The 19925-nt window shown below is 41.0% G+C and overlaps 1 protein-coding gene across 1 annotated transcript in view; it reads left to right on the forward strand.

Moving 5' to 3' along the window:
• LOC113533991 (matrix metalloproteinase-16) overlaps positions 1-19925 on the forward strand; it is a 48695-nt gene that overhangs the window by 16470 nt on the left and 12300 nt on the right. Inside the window, exons 4-6 of the mRNA XM_026926537.3 lie at positions 1411-1715; positions 14395-14556; positions 17485-17702. Coding sequence (XP_026782338.1) covers positions 1411-1715; positions 14395-14556; positions 17485-17702 — 685 coding nt within the window. The remainder of the gene's footprint in view (positions 1-1410; positions 1716-14394; positions 14557-17484; positions 17703-19925) is intronic.

Consider the following 19925-nt stretch of genomic DNA (forward strand, 5'->3'; position numbering starts at 1 on the left):
TTTAGTACTGTTGATGTGGCGTGAAAGAATGTTTGGGCAGTTTGAAACCAGGAGAAATGTTTGGCAAGGTTTTATCCTTTTAATTGACAACCAGTCTGGGATTAAGCACATACTATTTTTAGATTTAATTAAACCCATTCCTTTCTTACAACTTTAAAGCAACAGAGTGTGGGTTTTTTGTTTTAAAAAAAAGGAAAAAAGGCAGGATTATTGGGGGAGGGGTTGGTGGGGTTTAAAAATACTGTGTAATATGATGTTTCTGAGTTGCTAGGAATATCTGTGACAGTAATTTAATAGTAATTCACAGTCAGCCCTGTGTTGGGGTGTCAGGTCAGAATACAGTTTGTGCATACATCATACTCCGGCTCTTATGTGTTAAATGTCAGTGTTAAAAGTCCAAACTTTAGGCACAAATGCTGACAGGCAGGAGCTACAGCCAATCAGGGGAGAGAGTGTGAAAGTGTAAACAAAGCAAATGAGAGAGCGAGAGAGAGAGAGAATATTATAACAAATTAGGAAAAGTCAGCCAATAATGAGAGTTTTGCAATAATTTGCAATAATAGGCAAATATATTCATGTGGCAGAAATGCAAAGTGGGGTTAGTATTATGATATCTTCTACAGTGAAAATATTTGACAGGATACTGTATCCCCTGCACACAGCTTAGTGCATGTCTCTCAGATACAGGCAGAGCTTGAATAATATGCTTGTCGTGAATGAATTGAGAAAAATGGAGAATTCCTTTGAGATGAGATGCAGAGACATGAGAGAATGATGTAGTACGTTGAGATGATATGGTGATATGCAATATTAATTGAAGTCACTATCGCAGACTGCACATGACCAGTAGGTGGTCTTAAAATAGCCACATCAGTCAGTAGGTGAGAGAGGACTGTGTTTTGATCAGTGAGTTCTGTAGTACCGCGGATAATGACGGCTGTCACAGAAGGCCAGCATGCATCAGGGCTCTGGTTTCTTAAGATATACAGCCTTTCCTGCTTCTCCTGCCGGCTTAGCAAATGTACAAATGTATAAATGGATTATTTGTACCTTTAAAGATATTTGGGGATTTGAAAATTTCCCAGGCTGTTGATAATTCTTAATTAGAAAAGAAATATCAGTTGACTCTCTGTGATCTTCTTTATAACTGCAGCACAAGTTTTCTACTCATCCTACTCTTTAATATAGTCCAAAATATACCTCTGTATACAGATGCAGTGCATTGTTTTATTAATGTCCTGATATGTTTTATTGGCTTTTGGGATATTAAGAGATTCACGTTTTATCCAGTATGGTACGTTGACTTAATCTGCATTTTTATCAAATAATCCTGCTGGTAAATTAAAGCGCCTCATATCCCTGAAGTATTTATCAGTGTCATTTCTGACCCATTACTTCTTCTCCGTCCAGCATAAAGAATGTCACCCCCAAGGTGGGCGCAGAGGAGACCCATGATGCCATCCGACGGGCATTTGATGTGTGGCAGAACGTGACACCACTGCGTTTTGAGGCCGTTCCCTACAGCGAACTGGAGCGAAATAAGAAAGATGTGGATATTACAATCATATTTGCCTCTGGCTTCCATGGAGACAGCTCTCCCTTCGATGGGGAAGGAGGCTTTCTGGCACATGCTTACTTCCCTGGGCCAGGCATTGGAGGAGACACACATTTCGACTCAGACGAGCCCTGGACCCTGGGGAACCCTAACCATGATGGTAAGTATTACACCACTTGCGTCTGAGCTGTGAAAGCATTATGGCACAAATAAGCTATATATCTATCATGCATTTCACCCATTCAGCGTAGATATATTATATTTTGTCAGACATGGTGTTTAAAGCTGACCTATTTCACACAGACATACTAAAGTCTAATAGAGCTAGTTGCTTCTGCAGCTCCTTCCAGATACAATAGAAATTGTTTATAAATGTAGGACAGCTGGGGTTGTTCAAGTACGCACTGTTACGTGTGCACAAGTGATTCAGATAAAGAAAGACTGATGTGACCATTAACCCCTTATGCCTCTTTTTCACTGCTTCTCACAAACGACAGACAAGAGGCCAGAAGTCATTTATTTTCAGTAGAGAATTGGGGGTCCTTGTCTGAGGCTATGGATGTGTAGAAAATATTTAGCTTGTGTTACTAAACATGTTTTGATAGTACACCTGTAAAATTTGGGATATGGGATGGGGCACCACATTTAAGCCTGCCTGGTGGACAAGCAAATGAATTTATAATTTATCTACCTCCACATCTCAATATTATATATTGTCTATTTTTAAGTTTGAAAGACTTGATTTGAATAAAAACAGCTTTGGTTTTGTGTCAAGTTGACGGCCACGTTCACTCTATGGCCAAAAGTAAATGGACATCACACTCGTATGTGCTTGTCCCATTCCAAAACCAAGGGCATTAATATGGATTTGGTTCATCCTTTTCTGTTATAATAACCTCCACTCTTCTGGGAAGGCTTTCCACTAGATTTGAGAACGTGGTTGTGGGGATTTGCGCCCATTAGTGAGGTCAGGTCCTGATGTTGGGTGAGGAGGACCAGCACAAAGTCAGTGTTCCGATTAATTCCAAAGGTGTTCAGTGGGGTTGAGGTCAGGGCTCTGTGCAGGACACTCAAGTTCTTCCACACCATCATCAGCAAACCATAGTCTTTATTGGCCACGTTTTGTTCACAGGGGCACAGACACAGACATTCTAGACAGTTGCATGCATCTAACTTTCTGGCAACAGTTTGAGGAAGCAGCACATATGGGTGTGATGGTCAGGCATTCACATACTATTGGCCATATAGTGTATTTCTTCCTGTAGAGTAATACTGAGCATGTTGTGCTAGTGGGTGTGCTTTTGAGCAGTTGGAGTATTTTAAATGACCATTTTAAATGAAATTAATTAAGCTTTTCTTATTTTAAAGATTAGTCGTTAAAAAAATATATCAGTGCAGTACTGGCCAGTTGTCAGTGTTTCAGTGTCGGTGTGGGAAAAGAAAAAGTGGTATTAAGCCATCACTAGTTTTAAGATGGACAAGTGAATAATAAGCCGAGAGTTTAAATGCTTAAACCTATGATACTTATGTAAATTAAAGATATGTAAAAATGTGTCAGGTGTGTAAGGCTATTTAAGGCTGTGTTGAAAGCAAATTCACACACCAAATCAGTAAAGATTTAACCTGTGGCTTGTGGGAAGAGCTCTATTATGACCAATCAGTGATAATGAGCTGGAGAGGTATTGTCAGGATGCTGGTGATTCATCCTCTCTCTCTCTCTCTCTCCATAATACATTGATCTGGCTGATTTCTGAGAACGAGCTTACTGCATAGTGAAGACATGGAATTATGCACTCGCTTGAATTATACATCCAGTGGAAGGGAGAAAAGAGCCTGATGCCGAATAACAGCACATGCATACATATTTCATCTAAGACCGTGACCGAGCGTTAGTGTCTGTGACCGTGGGTGTGTGCGTGCTGAGGTGTTTTTCTCTGTGTGGCATCTGGAGATGTCTGGAAGACAAGTGAGAGAGAAGAAGAACAGAATCTGGAAGGCTTAGTATTCTGACTCATCAAGGCTTCATGCCCTCATTCAACTAACAAGACAAGTATACACCAAATTAGTATATAAAAGAAACAAAACAGAAAAGAAAAAAGGAAAGCCAGTGGTAGAGAGAGAGCGCACCTTTTTTATATATGTGCAACAATGTCTGCTATCAAGTTTCCTCTCTGTCTGAGCTCTCAAATGACCAACCTCACTCAATAGCATTGGATGCATTCAAATGATCTCTTCAAATTACCTCTTATTATATAACACTTGAACACATGTGTGTGTATATATGTATATATATATATATATATATATATATATATATATGTGTGTGTGTGTGTGTGTGTGTGTGTGTATGTGTGTGTGTATGTATATATATATATATATATATATATAGTACAAATTTTGTCATAGATTTTTATTTTATGACTTTTATATTTTTGATTCAGTACAAAAACATTTTAGATTTCCAAACATTAGTTTTCCAGCACAAAATTAAATGTTACAGAAAAATGTTTGTATGTCAGTAAAGAAAGCAGCAGATTACATAAGAGACACTTTTCAGACAAAAAAACATAATGAAGGCTGCTGGGTTTTGCTGCAGAAATAAGAAGCAAGTGTGACAGTCAAAGTCTCCAGAAGAACTGTGGCTGCTTCTGCAAGATGCTCAGTAACACTTACAGCTACTTTCATTATAATATTTTTTTTTTTTTTAGAAAGGGTCATCACACCAAATATTGAATTTATTTCATTTATTACAGTTTACTGCTCTTTATAGTTTTTTTTTTAAATGTAGAAACATGCCCAAATCATCACTCCTCCACCACTATGCTTGACAGTTGGTATGAGGTGTTTGTGGTGATACTCTGTGTTTGGTTTTCACCAAAAACATGGCGATGTGCATGATGACCAAACCTTTCCACCTTGGTCTTATTAGTCCGAAGGATATTGTTCCAGATCTTTTATGGTTTATTCAGATGCAATTTTGCAAACCTAAGTTGTTATCCATATGTTTTTTTTTTGAGAGATGAGGCTTTTTCCTAGCCACTCTTCCATGAAAGCCATACTTGTTCAGTCTTTTTCTGATCAGGCTGTCATGAACACTAACATTTACTGTGCTTACAGAGGCCTGTAGGTCACATGATGTAGCTCTTGGGTTTTTCTTTATATCAGTCTGACCTTGGACTGAATTTGCTGGGACGCTCAATCCTGGGAAGATTGACAGCTGTCTTGAAGGCTCTCCATTTGTAAACAGTCCTCACTGTAGAATGGTGAATTTCAAATTGTTTGCAGATGGCCTCATAACCCTTTCCAGATCGATGAGCAGTAACAGTTGCTTCTCCGAGGTCATGGCTGATGTCCTTTATTCTTGATAACAATTGTTGTTTAAGCCCTGATAAATAAAAAACATAGAATTGAAGAAGTGTACTTTCTGTTTCCCATGACTGTATGTATATTGTGAAAAAAATCTAAAAATATTGCTGTAATATTTTAGCCTAATACCTCAATAATGATTAAGTGATACTAATTAGGTACCAGTTGTTTACAATTCACTTTATGATCTAGGTTTGTTTCCAGACTGGCCTTTTGTTTAGCTGAAAGAGCAATAAGTACCTCCTCTGTGGTTTCATTGGTTGTCAAGCTCAACCAGTCTCATTTGTTTGTGCCACAAGACTTTCTGTAATTGGCTGATAGAGGCCTGAAAGAGAGTGACAGGAAGACTATATCTGTAATCAAATCAAGCTGAATATTAGAAACTAATATCCAACAATATAAGATTTTCAGAAATAACATCAGTTAAAAAAAAAAGAAATTTTTGAAATTGGCCCTCTGCAGTGTGAATGCTGCACATCAGAGTGTGTTTGTATGCTCAGCAGCAGTTACCAGTGCTACTGATGTAGACTTGAGATTTCAAAAAGATCAGACAAGTCACAGCTCTATTTTTGCCTCCCGTCTCTATTTAAACTCTCCATCTTTCACCTCGTCTGGCCATTTTTCATGTTTCATCCATTCCTCCTGCTCTCCAAATATCTCTGAGCGTATCGTTCCCTTCTGCTTTTCCACATTTTCTATATGAATCACCTATTCTTCACACTTTATCTTGGTTTAAGAGCCAGCACTGTTACTCTCGCCCTACCTCCCACTGTCCATTTCCCTCTCCTTCCTGTTTACTCTGTCTGGCTGTCTCTCTCTTACCATTCTTGTGCCATGTACTTCTTTAACAGACACGTCCACAAACATTGTCACACGCGTTGTCAAATCAAATCTCTGGTTGGCCTGTTGCTAGGGAGGTGCCAACCCACTGTGAGCATGTTTTGCTGTTAGCGAGGGATTATAGCCTTCCCTCCCCTCCTCCTTCTCTTGCTGAGCTACATGGACTTCTGCCAGTGGACTTCTTCTCCAATGTCTAGGCCCTACCTCACCTCACTCTTTCTGTTCTTGTCTGCCTCTCATCCACTTGCTTCCCCTTGTTTGCTTTCACACAGTGCATGTACACACATATACATATACATGTGCACTCAGGACTAACATACATTAGATGCATTCTCACCCAGGAGATATGTGCAGCAAAACTGCTAGAGATGACCTGTGCTGAATATAGGGCAAGAAAGTAATGTATAAATTATGCTATTATCCTGAGAGGATGAGGAGTGACTCATAGCTAACAAAATATTTTTCCTGGGCGATGAGCACTTGACACATTGCTTTTATCCTCTGCTCCTTCTCCCACTTTCTTTCCCATTCCCCTGTCAAAATTTCTCTCTTTTCACACTCCCAAGTGTCTGAGCACCATAATGTCTGCATTGTCAAAACCTCTGTTTGTGTGTGGCATGTTACCAAATGTCCCCACAAGGATAAAATTTTTTGTTATTGTTATTTTATATAGGTTTGGGGTGTGTGTGTGTGTGTGTGTGTGTGTGTGTGTGTGTGTTTGTGTTTGTGTTTAGGCCCAGCTACTCCTCTCTGAGTCACTGATGCAGAAAGAGATGGCTTTAAGGAAGCAATACCCAAGAATAGGTCACTAATGCTGAAAGTGTTATGGTTTAGTTCAAAATAACAATAATAGTTGCCTATTTTTATGTAGCTGAAATAAAATGCAGACTAGCCCATGGATGTAACATAAAAAGTATCAACTTGTTTGGACTGGCAATTCCAGAGAGACACTAGCTGCGTTTACATGGACACTAATAATCCGATCGTAATTGGACTAGAAGCACAATCAGATTTAAAAAGTCACATGTAAACACGTCAATCGGAATGAATTGGCCAAAACCGATTAAAATTTCATTCGGATCGTAAGGGGTGGTTTAAACCTTTTCTAATCCGACGGAGAGGACATGTAAACACTTCATCGGATTGAAAATGAAACCAGATAGTTCTGCGCATGTGCAATGACGTACAAATCACGTAATGACGTATGACGCACGGCTGTCAGTGATATTGTGGCTCTGACCGTAGCCTCACCAGGTGCCATGTTCCCCTCCACCATTGAGCATAGTGTTATAAATTAACTGTCGTGTCATCCTACAATTCTCCTTCCACTCCTCGTCTGTGAAGTGGTGCAAGACGACGTTGTCCCACCAGTCCTTGCTTCGGACCCTCATCCACAGACGCCTTGTTCTGGGCTCGGGAAGGGGCATTTTAATTGCTTGATAAATACACGCAGTACCGCACAAAACATCACGCGCTCTCGTCTTCTAATTAGCAGCTGAAATAGGCAAATGTCAAGTCTGCTTTTTAAAACGAAAAAAGAAGCAATGGCAAGAGCATGGCTGCTAGTGTCTGCATGTTGGAACGGCGGGAAACGTGTATTCGTGCACTCTGCGCATGTCAGAAGATCAAATCCGATTCTGTCATGTAAACGCGCATATCAACCCGATTACTTTATTCAGCGTTCTTGTAAACACTGCAATCGGTTAATCAATCTGATTGATTTCATTCCGATTGAATCAAAAAATGTCCATGTAAACGTGACTACTTATCTAAATGTCAGAGATACGTGTGCCAAATTTGGTAGGCTACCTGTGCTATAGGCTATGCTATGCTCTAGTGCCACCATGTCTATTTAGGGGTGCTTGGACCACTAAAACTGTTGAGATGAGAAATAAGAAATTCTATAAATAAATGTACCAATTTAGAAGGGCTAACTTGTAAGGCAAAAATTGAAAGACATTTTGAAACCTGGACACATCAGCTTGCAAAATAATACAACTGATGGGCTGTTACTTCTATTTGCAGTAATATCATCACTGAAGAGCTTGGACAGGAATGCACTGATCCCTTACAACACGTGCTTGGTTTAAATCAGATAGATTGGACATGCAAAGAAGTGGCTAATGTTTAAAGCCTGCACCTGGTTTAGCCTACATTTTAAGCCCCGTCTTGAGGAAAATTTATCTTAAATTTACACCCAGAAAATTACAACCAACTTAGCTTAATGCCAGCTGTAAGCCCCGTTCGTGCAAATGGCCCCTAGGCTCTCCTTGTATTAGATTTCTATCTGACTAGCAGACATATCTAACTTTAATAATGCTTGCAGTGCAGCGAAACAGGAAGAGAGCAAATTCCATGAATACAGCAGACCTATAAAATATTCTTGTTGTAAATAGCCCTGCAGATACCCTGGCAGCATGGCACCACACTAGCAGATAAGAGAGAATAGTTCTGTTTTAGTCTACATGCTCTGCACTGACATATAAGGATATGAATTTAGGAGAGTTTCATGCTCTTAAAGATGTTTGTGATAGCTCGGGTCTTATGCAGAAAAAAAAGCTACATGTGTCTATACTCATGCAGGAAATGAAAAGTCGAGGGGAATGTTTTCTCTGCCTCAAAGGGGCATGGGGTTTAGGAAAACAATGCATAAGAAGACGTATAAAGAATTAATTCCTCTACCTGAGAACACTGCTGTATAAAAACTTCGTGAAAATAGTCATTTAAGCTGATCAGTGCAAACTCTGGTATTTTAAGGATGCTTTAACTTATGTAGTGTTTTATCCATTCTAATCAGACCCTGGTGTGTTCCCCTCTTCCCTCGCCTCAGTGCAATTCATTTGTGCAGGTGAGAACACGGCATTCACAATTAGGTGCAAATCAAAACAAGTTGTAAGTGAACTCTAGTGCAGTTTGACTGCAACGAGAAAGTGATTTAACCCTGAATCGATCTAACTGCAGGAAGTATACCAGGCATGCCATGCATTTTGGGTTGCAGCATTGTAGCTGTGAGCTGCTAAACTGATCTGCGGGGTGGAAAGTGAGCCGAAGGACAGAACTGCAGAAATGTGAGTTTGTGTGTTGGGGATATTTGGATCAACAAACAAAAAGAGAAAATAAATGGTGGATGTGAGGCACAAAATGTTTTAGTGTAGTAATTGATTGAGCACTGGCTCCATGTTCTCCGTGCTCAGGTGATTTCTGTGGTTACAATGCACACTTGGCAACTGTTTGTTTACCTTTTTCCATCCAATGAATGAAAGAGATCTACAAGTATATTTTCAGCCCCTCCGTTAATTATGTGCAGTGAGAAAACGAACCAAACCAAATAGCAAACGAATCAAAAGTATCAATTTCATTCTGATTCAGACTCAGCAAACAGACTAAAGCACCCTTAAATGACTCACACAATAATCCATCAAATGCCACAGCTTTATTTCAACAAATTTGAACTTCATCTAATAAATGTAGTGAACCATAGTTTTATTATTAACCATCATGTCTCTCATTGATCGGCTATGTTTATACTGTCTACACTGTAGAGTTCAGTGGTTCAGCCTCTCTCCTGCTCCAGTGTGCTGCTGGTTCAGCCTTGCTCCTGGATTAATGGTGCAGGCTCTGCTGTGTGAAGGGTCCGACAGTGTCCTTGTGCTGTGGACTCAGTCTCCTTGCTTGGTGGATGATTGGCAGGATGTGTGTGCCTGTGCGCCTGATAAGGCATAGCCCTACTTCAACTGCAAAAGAATAAAAAGCCTTATTTATTCATTGGCCGCATGAGTCCGATAGCTATCAGCATGCTGTCTGCACAAGGAAAATAGAGTGAGCATGGATTTGATCTCTATTAAAACTTTGTGAGGCATGACAAAAGTGTTCCGGTAAATTGAGGAAATTATTGTTAGCTATTTTGTTTCATGTCAGTTCAATAGGTTTATCTTGAGTGTTAAACAGACGTGTATAATTGCATGACCTTCTCTTCTGCTCGAGATCCGGGATATACCTGCAAGCTGTACCTGCAAGCTATTTTGCTGAGAGGTCTGTCCTCTTCCACTCTGTTAGTAAGAAAGGTTGTGTTTGTGTGTTTATGTGATTTTGTTTTTGAGGGGATGTGAATGCTGTGTCAGTTGCAGATAGGTGTCCAGAGCTAGTGTTTTGAGCTGTATTTGCTCAGTATCCTTTGCTGTATAAGGAGAGAGCACCCTGCTGTCACCCACTAGGCAAGCCCTCAAAATAGCCGCTCACCCACTGACTCAAGCATTAACTTTCCATGTGAGGAGCAATAGCCTTTTCCGCCTGCGCAGTGCCTCTTGCCAAGCTGACTGGACATGGACTGCCGTCCTTAATCTCCCCTGACCTTCAGCAGCCTCAACTCACATCAAAGAGAGACATAGACTGCAGGATAACAAAGCTTGTTGGAATATTTAAGCCTCAGTCTAGTGTATAAACAGTGCAAAATTAACAATAGACGGTTGAGGGACTGAAAAAAAAAAAGGAAATTCAGAGCAAAAGTCAAGAACATTAGAATCTAGAAATGAGAGAGTGAGAGAGAGAGAGAATGCAGACAGAGAGGGAGAAATGGAAAGATGGAGAGATGGAGAGGCAGCTGGACCTTCCACAATACCCAGTCTGTCTGGCTCATTTCTTCACACCCATGAACGAGCCTGAGAACCTGATCTGTCTTGGAATTAGCAAACCATAATGAAAGAATGCCAGGAATGTAAGCACTCAGCTTTCTTTCTTTCTTTCTTTCTTTCTCTCTCTTTCTCTCTCTTTCTCTTTCTCCTATCCATAGAAAATTAAATCGTCCTTGTTCTGCACTCAGTATTTTCATGGTCATATCTGCTGAAAAAAATAACAACAACAATAATAATAATTCACCCGGTATACAAAAAGTTTATAATCCACTATTGTGCAGGGGCTCCGCCTTGCCCCATATTTAGATAAAGTGCCTGCTGCAGTAATAAATAAACAGTATCGTAAGATTTTTGAGACGATAAAAAGCATCATTTTGTAGAGCATGGCCTAGGATTACATGTGACCATGTGGTGTCACATTGGGAGTCAGGGGATTCAGACCAGACAACCGTGAACACAATGAACTCTTGAGTCGGCATTACACCTAAGAGTAGTGCTCAAGAAACGCGCACACACACACACCATCATACGCACCATCACACACAGCGTCACACACAGCATCACTCACACACACGTTGTCTTACTATCTTTGAGGACCTTCCATTGGCATAATTATTAATGCAGATAATTAATGATGTGCTTGACCCAAATCTAACACTAATCTATTCCTCAGTAACCAGAAGGAAACCTTTTGGCAAAAACAGCAAAATATTCTCCCACAATTCCACATAATTCCTAATCCATGGTATGATCATTATGGTAAAGAAGAGTCCTACTCTTTCTTGGTTACTGACACACGTTATACACAGACATCTAATGAAGAGCACATTTGGGCAGTGTAACCTGGGGTTGTGCTACATCTGTAATTCATGGTACATCTTAGATTTATGTTGATGAGCATTGAGAGAATGGGCTAATGGGCTGGTTTTCATCTGGTCCTACAAAGTTCTCTCTTCTTCCCCCTCTGTCTGCCCCAGAGAAATGAGGAGAACAAATAAATGTGAACCAGTGTTCTCTACAGACCAGAGAAAAGCAGACTGCTCCAAGGCTCTGAAGGGAGATGTTGTAAGGCCACCAGTATTGTTCTATTTTCCTTGAAATACTGTCCCCCTGGAGAACTGCATATTTAGTAAGTGCCCTGCAGACACGGGCCAACATCGTCATCCAGAACAAAATGCTGCAGCAGAGGTCCCTATGGAGAGCCTTGTGTACATTACAGGAGCTGAGACAGCATCCTAAGCCTGAGGGTCAGGAGAGGCCTGTGTTCAAGATGAGGCAATTGTTTAAGGTCACTGAGATGAAAGCTGCTGTCTTGTTCACAAAACTTTTCTCTTTTGTTGCAATCATTATGGGGTTTTCCATCGTGCTCTTTTTATGCAAGTGCTGAAAATGTGAAAAATGGCTAAATATTGGGCAAAAAAGTCTTTACACTTGGCTTAGGTCGAAAGCCTGTTCTTTTGATAAAGACAATATGTGAAAAAGACTGATGCAAACAGATTTTTCAGATAAATTATGAAATATGGTACACGTGTCACATGTTTCAAGGCTATACCTAGATGTATCTAAAATAAACATGGGCACAGCAAACACTCATGCACCATTAGACAGACAAAGAAACAAAAGCTTTCCTCGATTTTAATAGTTAACATTGTTAACCTGACCAGGATAATGTATTTACTGAAGATGAGTGAATGAATGAATGAACCTCAGACGTTAAACCTTTCTATTATGCTGCTGTTTTCTTTCTGTGCACAGGCGAAACACAGAATATTGGATATTATAGTCCTATCTCCATAACCGTTTTTATGTCATCTTCAGGATTTTTATGTTATCGTAGCTAGTAGAAGCACAGATTCATTCACATTTTCTTTTGCAGGCAGTTCGGAAAATTGTTTTTTATATAGTGAAATGTTTCAGTGGGAACCCAGCTACTGACTTAGTCCAGTGTGCTGAAGGGATGATGCATGCTGTGTGTGTGTGTGTGTGTGTGTGTGTGTGTGTGTGTGTGTGTGTGCGTGAATGAGTGTGTGTGTGTTTGTGTCTAAGACCGTGAGAGAGACTGAATGCATGAGAATGCATCTACTGTTCTATGTCTCATTTGTAATAAACTGGCCATTGCTAACGAGGTCTGGTGTTTAGTGACAGAGAGCGCCTCATAAAACCATAAAAATAAGCCTCTTTGTGCAACAGAGAACTACTGCCTTTCCTTCAGGGTTCAGTGGATCTTTCAGGACAGCTGCGACAGTCTTACAATGCTGCAGGTGGACTTTTTTAAAGTACCTACATTTTAAAGTAGTCTGCCAAACACTGCAGAGACCATGGAATTGAATATCCTCTTCCTTAGATAAGGTGACACTAAAAACTGTGACCCTCTGCCTCCATTTTATTTGAACAGACACCAGCAAAACACAGGCTTATACCCGTTTTACCTACATTGTTTGATTAACATCCTGCAAATGGGGATCATTCTACTGTTCTGGAAAAAAGCATGAATGTTGCAGAGTTTCAGAAGTTTTTGTTGCTCCATTTAGAACCACCGCTGACCAGGCATAAGCCAGACTTCAAGCTCTGTGCTTCTCTGTGCTGACATGCTTCTTTTCAGTTGTTGTCCTGCACCGGTCATTTATCTCCTTTGATCTAGCTTGTATATTTTATGTGGGAAGGGCTATCTTCTTAATTGTTTGTTAATTAAACAGAGCCATGGGTAGAGCCATTTTGTTTGTGATTCTGGAATTCAATGGAAGAAAGGAGAAGAAAGAGAAGAAAACCACTGCAAGCTACCTCATCTCAACTCAATATGCCTCATCACTGAGGAGTGAAAGAGATGTCGTGCTCTCTCTCTCTCTCTCTCTCTCTCTCTCTCTCTCTGTATGTGTGTGTGTGTGTGTGTGTGTGTGTTATTCTTCTCAAGTTTGTAAGGGGAAAAGACCAGAGTAGACCTCTCAAACACCTCATTTGCATAGCAGTATGCCCCAATTCTTCTCATGCCACAAGTGATTCTTATATCATCATACTATCTCATTTTCCCCACACTGACTCTCCCACTCTTATTTCACACGTTTGCGTGTATCCGCTAGAGGATTGGGCACAATTTAGTTACATTTTTCTGAAGGAATTGTAATAACAATTTCACTGATCCTTTCTTTAATGCTTTTTGATGTCTCAGCTCAGTGGAGTTATTTAGAACAAAACCAAAGCGACTTCATTATGTATATTCTCTACAGCAGTGTTTAGCCCTGACGCTGGCTCACACTGTCACTCTTAAGACACAGAACAAATTGCCATGGAATGCTTAACACATCACCTGACCAATTTCCTCTGATTAAATCAAATAAAGGGTGAAAAAATAGTCTGAGATTCCTTTGTCCCTGTCTCCTGTCTTACTCTGTTAATGACACTGTCAAGGAGCATAAGAGAATAACAACCAAAAAAACATAGAGAATGAGACAGAGAGGAGAGAGAGAGACAGAGAGAGAGAGAGAGGTGAAGGCAAAGCATATAAACAGAGTCAAGGAATATGAAAGGGAGAGAAAGGAGAAAAAAAGGAAAGAGAAAAGAGGAAGGAAAGCAGAGAGCCGAGATGGACTGATCAGTGCTCTGTAGTTGGTGATGTGGCTGTGTACATCTGTGTCTGCACTCTGCGGTCCTTGGTTAGTGTCACACAGTGCTAGCTGGAGACAGGGGCTTGGCTCACAGCCAGCGGGACTTTTTTGGGCCCACAGTTTACTCCAGTGTAAAATCACTATCATTACAGAGCTGTAAGGGCACAGTGTTCCAAGCTTTCGGAAAGTACAGCATTTTGATGTGTGGAATGTTTTTAGGGACAGTGCCCGATACAATAATGGGTCCCATCAGTAGCTGTGGTCTCACTGGGTTTTTTATTCTAGAGCAGAACCTGAGACAAAGTACTGTCACATGCACACACAGTACACAGGGCTATCATTCCCATGCTCTTTGGTCAGGATAAAAGGCTCATGTTTGTGTGCATTTTTCTGTGTGTAGGAAATGACCTGTTCCTGGTGGCTGTGCATGAGCTGGGCCATGCATTAGGTTTGGAGCACTCCAATGACCCCACAGCCATCATGGCCCCCTTCTACCAGTACATGGACACAGAGAACTTCAAGTTGCCTCACGATGACCTGCAGGGCATCCAGAAGATTTATGGTAAGAGTTGCAGCCTCAGTCAGATCTGATCACGGCTGGTCAGCGACTTGGCCACTGGTCTGGAAAAGTGCTGGTCATTTGTTTGGAAACACTTTCCTTTTTCAGATCAACACATTAGAGTAATATCTTATGGATGTAGCCAGCTACAGTTACTGAAGGATCCTGCCTAACACGGCAGAGACAGTGAAATTCAGTAGCCTATTTACCTGTTTCACCTACTTCATCTGATTAACAACCCAAAAATAGCTGAGATCATTCTAGTGTTCTGGAAATACCATGAATGTTCCTGACATTCAGAAGTTTGTTGTGGTCACTACATTTACAATCATTTTACATTATGTTAAGAGCAGCAGGCAAGAGTGGGAATTTTTTTTGAATGAATGCTCATTGAGAAGTGGAGAACATATTACAGATATATTCACCAGTATTTTGATCCTTGAAGCTGAAATTAGTTAGACCGTTCCAGTATGTGCTGGTAAAGTTTCTAACATGTTCATATTTTGATTTTTTAAAAACTCGATTATGTGATACAAAGAAACTTAGGACTAATAGGTCAGAAAAGCAACACAAAAGACAAAGAAGACTGATTTCCGCATTCATTGAATAGATAGTCAGAGTAAATTTGGTCAGGGCAGAGATTCAAAAGGTTAGCATTTCCTCTCACCCCCCGCCCTCTTTCCCTGGTTTCCTTTCTCCTCTACACTCTGCCCATCCTATACAACTGCAAGGGCAGGTCAGACCTGGGCTCCTTGGGCAGATGTTCACATCCTCAGTACACTCCCACCCCTCCCTCCACTCTCTGCTCTTCCTCTCCCATTTCCTTTCCAGCCTTTCTTCTGTGGAGAGGCACACATGTCCATACACACACAGGATGAGGTCTGACGCAGGCTGTAAGATAATAGTCACAAACAGCCTGTGGAGCGTGCACACTGACAGATACGCAAAAATGCATTCAAACCAGACCATTTTCCATTAGAGTTTACAGCAACAGGAGGCAGAGTACACATATAATTTACATGGAGTTTAACATTATGTAAATGACGAGAAAAATGATTTACTGATTGCCAATGGGTGTGAGGGTGCTGGGATTCAGGATGCACCATTTTCCACCACTTTAAAACATCCCTGTTTTATGATCGTATTGCTACATGAAATAAAAATGTCTCTGATTTTAGGTTCGCTTCATTAGCATATTAACAGCCTGCTGACTTTAGCAAACTGCTTATCTTAAGATCAGCATATAAATATTGGTGCACCTGTTGTTCCCAAGCATTTACATTTACGGCATTTGGCATATCGCCCTTATCCAGAGCGACTTAGAATTATCTCATTTATACAACTGAGCAGTTGAGGGTTAAGGGCCTTGCTCAAGGGCCCAGCAGGGGCAGCTTGGTGGTGCTGGGATTTGAACTCTCCACCTTCCAAGCAGAAGGCAAAAATCTTAACCACTGAGCTACCACTTCCCATACAAGCACTAAATGTAGTTTAAATAGCTTATACACCTGACTATCACACCCGTATGTGGGTCTTACACAAACTGTTGCCACAACGTTGGAAGCACACAATTGTATAGAATGTCTTTGGATGCTGTAGCTTTAAGAATTCCCTTCACTAGAACTAAAGAGACCCAAACCTGTTCCAGCATGACAATGACCATGTACACAAAGTGAGTTCCATGAAGACATGGTTTGCAAAGGTTGGAGTGGAAGAACTCGAGTGATCTGCACAAAGTCTTGACCTCAACCCCACTGAACACCTTTGAGATGAACTGGAATGCTGACCGTGTGCCAGGCCTCCTCGCCCGACATCAGTGCCCGATCTCACTATTGATCTTGTGACTGAAGGAGCAAATCCCCACAGCCACGCTCCAAAATCTAGTGGAAAGCCTTCCCAGAAGAGTGGAGGTTGTTATAACAACAGTGGGGACTAAATCTGGAATTGGACATTCAAAAAGCACGTATGGGTGTGATGGTCAGGTGTCCACAGAGTTTTGGCCATACAGTTATCAGTTTTATTGCAGAATAACTACAAGTTGCTAAACAAACAGAATGCATGTGACTCACAGAAAGCAGTAGTAGTTGGAACCTGCTACTAGCAACAGTATAGCTGTTCAGGACTTTAGGCAAATCCACTGTTGATGTTTGTAATTCAGAAACTCTTTGGCAATTATTCAGTAACTCGTGAACTGTTATTCTCTTTTCTACAAAAGAAACCCAAGCCAGTTTTATTTCCATGGCCATAGTTACTTCACCTTTTAAGCTTGTTGTGCTTTTTCTTATAGGTTCTCTCTCTGTCTCTCTCTCTCTTTCTTCCTGCTCTCTGCTATTATGTAATGGTAGCTGGGGCTTTCTCTTCTAACCCACACAATATTTTAGGAGATTATTTCAGTCAGTGAATGAAATCTCCCTCTCCCCCCTGCTGATCATACTACGCTGGGATAACCAGAGGTGTAACTATCCCTTTAATCAGCTGAACTTGCCTCCAGGGCAACACTGCAGGATCATGATTTTACTCACCCATCACTTCCCTTACAAACATTTGACCACTAAAGGCCTTTTTGTACTGTGAGACTCGACCTCATTGCAATTTTCCTCAAATCACAAAGATTTTAGCTTAATTGGTGTTATTATGTAACAAATTATAGTTAATATTCACTTAATTTAGAAGCACTCACATGTAATTCTACTTTTAGTGTAATGGTTCAAGCTAGAAGCATGGTTATGGAATGAGTGCACTGGAATGTATTTGATACAGTAGTTATGATAACATGCCGTAGTGTGTTTTCATATATCTTGGAGAAAGACTTGAACGTAGCTAGTGAAATGTCATGTAAAATTCACTTTTCTCTTTGCAAAATAAAGGTTAGATAAGGTAAGATAGATATTTGTAATGTTTCTAATGAATCTAATGTATTCTTCTTCTTTTTAGGGCCCCCAGACAAGATTCCTCAGCCTACAAAACCTCTACCAACAGCTCCCCCTCCACGCTCTCACCCCCCTTCAGACCCACGCAAACATGACCGTCAGACACGACCACCACGTTTACCCACAGGGGACAAACCCACGCATCCCAACGCCAAGCCCAACATCTGCGATGGCGACTTCAACACACTCGCCATCCTGCGCCGAGAGATGTTTGTGTTTAAGGTAGTTCAATATACACTACTTAGATTTCATATGGGGCATATTCTGGCCAAAAACGTAGTGTACTAAAGCCTATAATAAGGAGCCTGTCTTGTGAGATTCAACTGTTAGACTTTTCAACTTTCTCATTACTGTATGGGGCAGCAGTTCCACTCAGGGTCTTCCCTTATGAAAGCCCTTTTCTTTCGTTAGATTATAAACACCACTAGCTATAACTGAATGGCACACAGTATACAGTCACACTCCTGTTGAAAACAGCACAGATCAGGCAATGTTACAGCGCAATGTGTGAGAACAGTGTGCTTCACATGTGTTACACGTGTTCAGTTTCCTCTTGGTGAGTTGAATGTCAGTGATCCATGAAAGGAGCGTCTTTTCTGACCCACTGAATCTAACACTTTCTTTACAGCCCTTAGCAGCAAGCTAATGGGGGCTTTAGGCTCTGTCTGTCATTTATTAAACCTACCTGCAATCAGCAGAACTCTTCAAATGAGACAAATATGTATGCTGAAAAATGTTCTGCATCTTCTTTGTCCTCTAAACAAACTGCGGAAGAGAGTGTGAGTCCTGGAGTCATTCTGATCAGCCATTCTGATCTGTGAGTCAGCTCACAACACCCTAGCAACCCATAAACCCCCCTTAAAGCCACACAAAGATATCCTGTTTTCTCTCCACTAAATCATTTGTCTGTATTTTTACTAGGGTTATAAATAGTCTGAATTCATGTCATGTTGAGGCAGAAGCGAAAATATAGTATCTTTTTGTGAGTAGTGAAACCACACTGATAAACAGTTCATTTTCACTTAAAGATATTTTTGTTTGTTTGTTTTGTCTAAACTTGTAATTGGAGTGGTGTCTCTAATGGTGTAGAGAATAGTTTCTTATTAATGTCTGGATGATGTATCACTGGAGCACGCGACGCATCTCACTCTGCGGTTAGGGGCAAATTAGGAGCAAAAGGTTTAGACCAGATATTTTGGATTTTTAAATTGGCAGTGGTTCCTGTGGAAGCTGTTCTGGTCCGTTTCAGTGATGCACAAGAATAAAACTCCAGGCAATGAAGCTGGCCTGCATATCAACTCACATTTGTATCTCAACACAGACATGTTATCATCTTTTCCTGCCTGCAGCCCCTAGGCTGATGCGTATCATGAAATTTCAAGACGCCTGAGAGAGAGAGCCAGGAATCGTAACTGCTTATGGAGAGGTAGATGATCTTTTCATTTTCACACCCCACAGCTAAGGCCACTCAAGCTAAGTTTAGAGTGTCAGACATGGTCCACGATGAGAAATTGACTGGAGGTTATATCTCATGGCTATTTGGTTTGTTCTTTCAGCAAGTCAGAGGAGGTTCCGTCTCAGTTCTGTCAAGCTGCAGTGTTCTTTAATTGTCTTCAGTTGTAAATGTGTTGCTCGGGCTAATCTAGTTACTGGCTTCAGTTCTTCTTCTTTCGGCCGCTCCCATTAGGGGTCGCCACAGTGGATCATTAGTCCGCATGTTTGATTTGGCACAGTTTTTACACTTGGGACTGGCACTGGAGGTGCACTGTCTTGTGCAACCCCAGTAGCTGGGGTTGGATCCCTGGCCAGGAATCAAACCTGGGCCGTGGCAGAGAGAGCAGCATGGCTTAACCACTAGTCCCCTAGGGACCCCTAGTTACTGGATTAAGTAGCAAGGCATTTAATCAAGGAAGTTGAAATTTAGGCATTTAATGCATCCTTTCATTTGCTTAAGGTTTATCACCTAAATTCATTACCTAAGCTTCATTTTCTCCTGGTACTGAAATGCTTGTTCTGTATGATTGTATATGGTTATATAATTGTGTATGGTATTGAACTGTGCCACATGGTTGGTTATACTGTATGTGTTAGCTACAAAATCCTCTGTTTAAAGTTGGTGATTTTTGACTGGAAGAGATGTTGCTTGTGTTAAGGGCCAGCAGCGGTGGTAATTGACTTAGCTCATTAAGCTGGACTTCAGCAGAACAAACCCAGCGAGCCAGAGAGTGAAGGATTATATTAGCCTCATTTGGTGAGCAGCAGGAGAGACAGAGATCTGCTGTTGCTATCTCATCAAACTTAAGAATCAATCACCCCCCATGCTGGAGTTTCAATAACACACACGCACACACATACACAAAGTGACAGCTTAAGCACCACAAGTCCAACGTGGCAGAGAAAGAGAGAGAGAGACAGAGAGACAGAGAAAGAGAGAGGCACACTTCA

The sequence above is a fragment of the Pangasianodon hypophthalmus genome, chromosome 1 (genome assembly GCF_027358585.1).
Source record: "Pangasianodon hypophthalmus isolate fPanHyp1 chromosome 1, fPanHyp1.pri, whole genome shotgun sequence".
Classification (NCBI taxonomy): domain Eukaryota; kingdom Metazoa; phylum Chordata; class Actinopteri; order Siluriformes; family Pangasiidae; genus Pangasianodon; species Pangasianodon hypophthalmus.